The sequence below is a fragment of the Platalea leucorodia genome (assembly GCF_965183815.1).
Source record: "Platalea leucorodia genome assembly, chromosome: 11".
In the NCBI taxonomy this organism is placed as follows: Eukaryota; Metazoa; Chordata; class Aves; order Pelecaniformes; family Threskiornithidae; genus Platalea; species Platalea leucorodia.
This window is the reverse complement of record NC_138833.1, coordinates 7,415,610-7,424,154: the sequence shown is the minus strand read 5'-3', so window position 1 is coordinate 7,424,154 and position 8,545 is coordinate 7,415,610. Positions and strand designations below refer to the sequence as shown.

At 65.6% G+C, this 8,545-nt stretch overlaps 1 protein-coding gene across 1 annotated transcript; it reads left to right on the top strand.

Annotated features, from left to right (window-relative positions):
- On the top strand, window positions 1–8,102 carry PROB1 (proline rich basic protein 1). Its single transcript, XM_082323912.1, has one exon. It carries the CDS (start codon window positions 3,427–3,429, stop codon window positions 7,687–7,689), a length of 4,263 nt encoding a protein of 1,420 aa, XP_082180038.1. The 5' UTR covers window positions 1–3,426; the 3' UTR covers window positions 7,690–8,102.
- Window positions 8,103–8,545: the final 443 nt, after the last annotated feature.

Genomic DNA, 8,545 nt, shown 5'->3' with positions numbered 1-8,545 from the left:
GGCCGCCATCTCAGCGCGGCGGTCGGTGCGGCGGGGAGGGCGGCGGGGCCCCGCACCGGCCCGGAGGCGGGTCGCTTTGCGGGCTTGGGCCAGCCGAGCTGCGTGTGCCCACCCCAGGTTCACGCATCCCACCCTCGGGAACCGAAGCGGCTTGAGAGCTGTCAGAGCCGGGCTGCTCCGCATGGTTTGTCCGAGCCGGCCTGCTCCGCATGCCCAGTTCCCATCCGAGCCCCTGAGGCCGCTCTGAAGGCCTCGGCCAAGCCGGGCCAGCGTCTCCTGCTCCTCCGGCGCTGCGAGAAGCAGCCCCAGCGTGGGAGAGGCCCGTCCCGCACCGCGGCCGTGAGCAGCCTCATCTCCCTCCTCGCTGCCCCCCTTGCAGCCTACCAGTGCTCAGGGGCGAGCAGGCACGGAGCTGGCACAAAAAACAAGTTAATAAGCAAGCACAATAGTAAGTCTACAGGCAGTACCACACTGGCTTGAACATAAAAGTATTCAGTGTTAATGAGCAAGTCTCAGCCTGGGTCCGCCCGTTGTTCTGTAACATGCTTGTGCCCACCAGGCCGCTCCCCTGCCCACCCAACTGCTTCGGGTGCTGGAGGACAGGTTTATGGCCTCGTGACCTAAAATCATAGAATCCTAGAATCGTTAAGGTTGGAAAAGACCCTTAAGATCATCGAGTCCAACCGTTTACCCAGCACTGCCAAGCCCACCACTAAACCATGTCCTCAAGCACCACGTCTACCCAGCTTTTAAATACCTCCAGGGATGGGGACTCAACCACTGCCCTGGGCAGCCTGTGCCAGGGCCTGACAGCCCTTCTGGTGAAGAAGTTTTTCCTAATATCCAACCTAAACCTCCCCTGGCGCAGCTTGAGGCCGTTTCCTCTCATCCTATCGCTTGTTACTTGGGAGAAGAGACCGACCCCCACCTCGCTACAGCCTCCTTTCAGGCAGTTGTAGAGAGCCTCCTCTTCTCCAGAGAAATGGTTGCTTTGGTTGGTAGGTGGACCCCAGGGCTCCCCGCCATGCCCTCCTCTCTCTTTATTGTGTAGCAATCCTGAGCCACGTTGAGGAGGGGGATGCACCCCAGGACCAGGAGGAGGAGATGCCAGCGCTGGAGCGCGGCTCCTGCCTGGCAGCCCCAGGCTGCAGCCGGGGCGGTGAGACAGGACTGCCCAGCCCGGTCCCTCTGTGCTTCCACAGCACACCCCGACAGGCTGTTCCTGGCAGCCTTCGGCATGTTGGAAGAAACCAGCCAAGCCGGCAGCCCCTGCTGCAACCCGGCCACACTTTTCCCTACAGCTGGCTTTATGCAGCAGGGCGTGTACGGGGCCATCCCGTCTCCCGCAGCGCTGAGAGCAGGTGCCAGGGAAGCGGATGAACGGCTGGGCACAGAGCGGTACTTTCCAGCCACCCTCACAGCCTCCGGTATTGCCGTACCGCTTGTCGCAGCTGTTGACACTCTGACCGTTTCAGTTTTAGCAGGACCCGGGTGTTGGAGTGAAAGATGCAGCAGCAGCAAGAAGTGTGCCTAGCGCAAGCGCTGGAGAAGAGGCAGAGGAAAGGTTTAAAGCAGTTGTACGAGTCGTTGCCCTAAATCTGCCTTGTACCTGCTGCCAGGACTGCAGGACTTGTAGGCAGTAGTGCAAGGACCTTTCCCCTTGTGCCGAGGGAGAGCTGCAGCGATCCTCCCACTGAGCTGTTGGTTTTACCTTATCCAGAGCTTCGCCAGCTCCCGCAGCCCCTGTTCCCCTTGTGCCTTCTCTGCCCTTCCTCCTCGCCCCCAGTAGTGGTACCCCGGACGCACGGAAGTCATCGGCACAGCACCCCGGGGAGGCTCAGCGGGACACCGCTGACCTTGGGCTGGACCAGCCTCCCTTTCCCACCAGCCACCAGTGGCCCTGGCACACTGGGCACGACCCTCAGCAGAGGAGAGGGAACGAAACGGCATCTCTCTGGGATCCGGACTGGCCGGGGACTGAGAAGCCAGCTCGGCCCGAGGGGAGGTGCACCCCCTCCCCGTTGTGGGTCGGTGCGTCCCCCCTGGCACTGCAAATCCAGCCTCAGGCAGGGGCTGCGGTGCTCCTGGCTGCGCTGTGCTGGGGACGGAGCCAGCAGTGACTCAGCAGGCGCCCGCTGGGCTGCCACGCTGCGAGCCCGTGCTGCGGGGAGCCGGGCCCGGGGGGCTCGGGGACGCTCCCGGCCAGCCCCAGGCTGAGGGCCAGACACCCTTCGCATGGGGACTGTAGGGTGGTGTGTAGACCCAAGCACCAGCCCAACGTTTTGGGGTGCTGCAAGCCATCCAGGCAGCATGGGAAGCTCCTCTGCTGACAGCCACATCCCACTGGCTCCCTGCAAAGCCAGGCTGTAGGGATTTGAAATCCCCCCCTTGCTCTCTTGCACAAGGCCACCACGCCAGCAGGTGTACTGCCCATGGCAGGTCTCCTCCACTCCCCATGGCCACAAATGCCACCTGCAAGCACAGCCCTGCTCAGCAGCGAAGGGTTAAGCGGCAGGCGAGCCATCAGGGAAGCTTTCCTCTCCTCCTTTTCCTTGCCAAGGTTTAAATTTAGTCCCTGCATGAACCCAGACGACTTGGGCATCGGGTTGCTCCAGGGCTGGCAGCGCCAGGGAGCACCTGCTGCCGCTGCTTCGCTGCAAAAATCCCCCTGAAAGCTGGGGCTGAGCTCTGCCGGCAGCGGTCAGGGCCGGCAAGCTGTGGAGACCCTCCTGCAGGGCCGGGTGCCCTGGCCGCTTGCTTTGGGTCCCCCTGAAAAAGGCAAATAGTAGCTGTCACTCGTTTGGCTCTTGTGAGTCCCAGAGGTGCTCAGTGCCTGGTTTGATTTCAAGCCTTGAGTTTGCTCCTGGCCGCTTGCGATTCATTTTGGGGGAGCCCCCAGGATGGGGACACAACATCCGTGCAGCAAGGTGGGCAGAAGCGCCGGGAAAGGAGCCATGGCGGGGATGGAGCGGCAGCCCGGGGGCTGGTCATGCCCTCTGTGCCAGGGATGGGACGTCCCCGGAGGGGTCCGCGGGTCCCCCAGCCCTAGGGCAGCCTAGCCCGCTGCGCTGGGGGCACGGGCCGGGTACCCCCGTGGGGCATGGGGACGCCCTGGCACCTCTCCTGTGGGTTTGGGGAGCAGCAGCATGGGGTGAGGGGCCGGGGATGGTGCTGGCAGCCCCCCGGCAGACCCCTAAGGCCAGGGGCGGCGGTGGCATCCCTGCAATGCGCTTGGCATTGCCTCCCCCGGGCTGGCGCTCGCTGACGTCCATGTGATCGAGGGGCTGCTCCGTCCCGCTGCTGGGTCCAGCCGCTGTGACAGCGAGGGAGCCAGAAGGTCGAGCCAGCGTCCCCGGCGGAGCGTCCCCGGCACCAAGGAGGGTCCCCTGGCACCGGCTGGCACTCCCCGGGGTCATCCCTGCCATAATGCCCCGCGGGAAGAGGGATCCCATCCTGCTCTCCCACACCGAGCTATCCGGCACCAGCGGTGAGGGTCCCCGCAGCGGTGGGGACGGCCGGCGGTCCGCATCGGAAGAGGAGGGCCAACTCCCCGGCCTCCCCCGCGACGACCTCGCCAAGAGCATGTCGGGCTCCTCCGTCTCCTCCTACCACTCCGCCCTGTGCTCGGAGGGGACGGAGACCTTCAAGGACTGCCTGGAGTTTCTGGACGAGGAGGGGACACCGTCCCGGGACGCGGGGCGGCGGGGCGGCTGTGCCGAGGGGGCTGCCCCGGGGCACTGGGCTCCAACGGGGGCCCCCACCGTCCCCCCGCCGCCCGGCCCCCTTGCCCGCCCGCGGCAGGCTCAGCTGTCCATCGTGGCTAAGAATAGCCCGGCGCTGGGGCAGGGGGGCAGGATGGGTTCCCTCGGCAGGAACCGGCAGCCTGCCACCACCACCGGCGGCGGCAGCGGCGGCGGCGGGGAGCTGGCTCTGCCCCGACAGCCCGGGGGGATGCTCGGCGGGGCGCCCAGCGATTCGGACGAGGTGGACGGTGAGGTGCGGGCGCTGACGGCCAGGGCTTTCCGCAGCCTCTCGGGTCTCCCTGGCGCCCGCCTCGACATGTGCAGCTCACACACCTCCTCCAGCCTCTCCAACTCGCTGTCGGAGGACGGCGGGCGGCCGCGGTGGTGGCCGGCGGCCGGTGGCGAGTCCCGGGGCACAGTGGCAGCCCTCCATGGCAGGGTGGACTGGCCTTTCCCCACTGGCATGGACGGGGAGCTGCTGAGCTTGCTGGGGAAGGAGCAGTTTGAGTGTGTGGACGTGGAGCTGGAGAGCGGGGAGGCCAGGAAGGGCCACTGCAAGAAGAGGACCGTCCCCAAGCGCCAGATCCTGCTGAAGAGGAAGGAGAGGAAGGAGACAGGTTTCGGCCCCTGGGGTGACGGCCCAGCCCCCCAACCCCTGCCCCCTGCCAGGAAGGAGCCCCCCAGCAAGGGCAGGGCTGTTGGAGAGGACTTCAGGTTCAACTACAAGCAGTTCATGAAGACAGCCTCCCTGGATGCTGACACTGGCAAGACCAGGGCAGCCTCTTCCCTGGTGAAAAACGTCCTCGCCAAGAAAATGCAGTACGAGCAGATGATCAAGATGGAGCAGAAGGGGCTGCGGGGCAGCTCGACCTCCTCGGGGCTGTCCTCCATCGGCACCGACCTGCTGGGGGATGGCTTAGAGGGCAAGTCCAGCTCGCTCTCCCGCTCGGACTGCAGCTTCTCAGCCGAGGACCTGCAGAGTGGCGGGATGCCGGTGGCCGCGGGGGATGTCACCACCACCCGTCCCACCAAGGGGGTAGTGCTGAGCGAGGAGATGAGGGAGAGTGTCTGCAAGCTGAAGAAGACCTTCAATGAACTCAATGAGAGGATGAAGTACCAGGAGGTGCTGGAGGGCCAACGGCTGCCTGTTGCCACCGAGGAGCCGGTGACGGAGAGGATCCGCTACCGGCGAGCACGTGCCTTGTTCGAAGCCCACCCTGGGGTGGGGAAGGTGCTGGATGTCGCCCCCAGATTTGAGAGAGCGCCGAAGCCATGGCCCAGCTTGAAGCAGCGAGCCATCCGCCGCAGCCACCCCCAAAGCCTCCCCTTGGAGGCCGACAGCCGGGCGTTCCCCACCGCGCCGCCCCGGCACCTCTTCACCTCCCAGGCACAGGAGGTGAGGCTGGTGCCGCAGAGCCGGCAGGAGGAGAAGCCTCCAGCAGTGCCCCGCAGGCCGCCCAGCCCCAGCACCCCAGCCCGGGAGTCCCTGCCAGCTGCCCCCCCCAAGGAAGAAGATAAGGGGAAGGGGCGCATCCCGCAGCCCCGGGACGTGCGCAAGCTGGTGAAGAGCAGCTACAGCCTCTGCTTTGGGACTGCCGGCGCATCCCGTGGCACCACGGCACCAGCGAGCGGCAGGGGGCCACCACCAGCCACCCCCCTTGTCATCCACTGCACCTCGGTCTGCCGCCGGGAGCCAGCGATGGAGCCGGGGGGCGGGGAGGTGCTGGCAGCTGCCAGCCAGGAGCCAGCCCTGGCACATGCTGAGGGCCCTGCAAAGCTCGCTGGCGGCCAGCCCTCGCCCACCCAGGGCTCCCCCGTCCACATCACGAGGGTCCAGGCCACACGGAGGGGGGCGGCCACTGCAGAGGGACCGCCGGCATCCCCCCCACGCCGGGAGCGGAGTGAGCTCAGGGTGCCGCCACGGGTGCCAGTGGCCGAGGGGGTGCCGCACATGGAGACCCATCTCCATGTCCTGGTGGGCCGGCGGTCCCCGGCAGCGGCTGGGGAGGGCTCCCCGGCTCAGAGCAGCGCCATGCTGCGGACGGAGAAGACCGTTCTTCTCCCACCACCGCCGCCGAGTCCCACGGAGGGAAAGGATGGACACAGCCATGGCGGCACTGGGGGGGTCCACACCACTGAGGGGCTTGAGTCAATGGTGCAGCAGCATGGCGGCAGTGACGGTGGGGACCCCCGAGCCGGACCCCCAGCCGACAGCGGTGTGCACCCACAGCCTGGGAAACCAGCAGAGAGAAGCACACCGAAGCCACCCACGAGCGAGCAGGTGTTGGCGGGGAGCAGCAGCTCTGCGGACAGCACCGGCCCCACCACCCCATTTCAAGCCGGGGAGGCCAGCAAAGTTCCCTCTGGCCAGTTGCTGGAGCGGAGGGAGGCCTGGGAACATTTACCGAAGTGGCCAGCAGCCACCGAGCCGTACCTTCCTGCTTCCCCAGCAGAGAATTCCAACTACTTAGCAATTCCTGTGAAAGCCCCCAAATCCTCTCTGATGCCAAAGCTGCCCTCGGTCCCCAAGCCAGACAGCACATCCTTTGGGACCCCCGTGGTCCCCAAGCCAGCCAGCACATCCTTTGGGACCCCCGTGGTCGCCAATCCGGCCAGCACATCCTTTGGGACTCCTTTGGTCCCCAGCCTGGCCAGCACATCCTTTGGAACCCCCTCAGTCCCCAAGCCAGCCAGTGCCTCCTTTGGGACCCCCACGATCCCCAACATGACCAACTCATCTTTTGGCTACCCATCAGCCTCCAGCCTGGCCAGCACATCATTTGGGGCTCCCTTGGTCTCCAACCCCACCAACAAGTCTTTTGGAACCCCTTTGATCCCCTACGCAGCTAGTGCATCCTTCGGGACCCCCTTGGTCCCCAATCTGTGCAGTGCACCCTTTGGGACCCCTTTGGTCCCTAACTCAGCCAATGCATCCTTTGGGACCCCCTTGGTCCCTAATCCATCCAGTGCATCCTTTGGGACCCCCTTGGTCCCCAGTCCATCCAGCGCATCCTTTGGGACCCCCTCAGTCCCTAATCCGGCCAACTCATCACTTGGGATCCCCCTGGTCCCCAACCCAGCCAGCTCATCTTTTGGGTCCCCCTTGGTCACCAACCCTGTCCCCGCTTCCCTTGGGCACCCATCAGTCTCCAACATGGCCAGCTCATCCTTTGGCTCCCCTTTGGCCCCCAACCCAGCCAGCGCTCCACTGGGGACCGGTGTGTCCCCCCTGGCCAGCAGGGAAGCGCCCTGGAGCAAACCCAGCCCTGAGCCGCCCCTGCTGCAGCCCGCTGAGGGCCTGGCCGCTGGGGAGCGCCTGGTGCCACTGCCCCCAGCCCAGCCCCAGCCTCGCCCCGAGGATGCTCCCAACTTCCTAAGGAGGACCGACGGCGCCTCACCGAGCAGTAAGAGCACACTGAGCCCCACCAAGCCCTCTGCTCCCCACGTGCCCCTGCACCGGAGGATGCTCGTCGATCCCGACAGTGGGAAATGCTACTACATGGAGCCGCCGAGGCAGCCACAGCTGAAAACACTCTATGACCCCGAGACAGGGCAGTACCTGGAGGTGCTCATCCCACCAGTGGCATCACATGCTGGGCTCTACCAGGCTCCTTTCAACCCTCTGGTCATGGCTCCAGGGGTCTACGCTCCCCCCTACATGCCCTATGGCGGCTTCCCAGGGCTCCCGGCACCGCCACCGCCCGCCGCCCCCTCCCCAGCACACCCCGACCTGCCGGCTTCTGAAAACCCAGGCTTCTCTGGGACCTTCAGCCCTGCTCCCAAGGGTGAGGGGCCACCCGCTGCCGGGGGTCCTGACTGCGGATACCTGGAGAGCCTGTACTACATCCCCACGGGGATGCGGGCCAGCCCCGGCCCCAGCCCTGGCCAGCCCCCTGCCCGCACCAGCCCTGCCGGGCCGAAGAAGGGACCGCTGCTCCAGATGTGACAGTCCTCAGATGGGGACAGACCCGCGTGGCATGTCCCTTCCCAAGCGGCCAGGCTTTAACCCCAAAGTCAGCATCACCCCTGGCATGGGAGAGACCCCCCCTGCCCGCAGCTGAGCTGGTGAAGCACTGAGGGGTAACGGGCACCAGCTGGACCTCACTGGCTCCACATGGGAATGGGGAGAAAAAAGAGTATTTTTCCAATGCGAGCACCTGGCAGCCCCCGGGGGGGGGCTTGAAGTTATGAGCCCCGGCCGGCAAAGGGACCAGATGCACGGCCCCCGCTTCCCCCGTGCTGCCGGTCCTGCCCCGAGGGTGACCCGGGCTGGTCGGCACAGGGGGACGATGGCCCGGCCACCGCCAGCACCCCACAGCCATGGCTGCAGCACGGACTCCCTAAAATAGTAATAAAAATGCTGAGACAGCATTAAATCCTGCATATTCATCCCGTGTTTGTGTAGTCTGTAAAGGTCCCATCGTGGCCCCATCATGGGAGCAGAGGCACTCAGACCCTGCAGTCCGTCTGTCTGTCCTGGAGCACCCACTGGGTGGATCCCTGGTCCCCCAGGGGCAGGAGGGGACTTTGCGGTCAACGGTGATCCCTGAACCCCAGCCCTTGAACCCACAGCCCTGAGCCCCAGCCCTTGAACTCCCAGCCCTGAGCCCCAAACCCCCACCCTGAACACCGGTCCTGAACCCTAAAACCCAGCCCTGAACCCCAGCCCTTGAACCCCAAACCCCAGCCCCAGCCCAGGAGGGTCCACGCCATCCCAGGGGGGATTTGGGTTGAGGAGGAGGGGTCAGGCGTTACAGGACTGAATTTCACCAAAAACCCCCTGGAGAGGGGACAGTCGCTCG

Bases quoted from the DNA above. Each gene is read 5' to 3' on its own strand.
- PROB1 (XM_082323912.1), top strand. From the start codon at position 3,427: ATGCCCCGCGGGAAGAGGGATCCCATCCTGCTCTCCCACACCGAGCTA.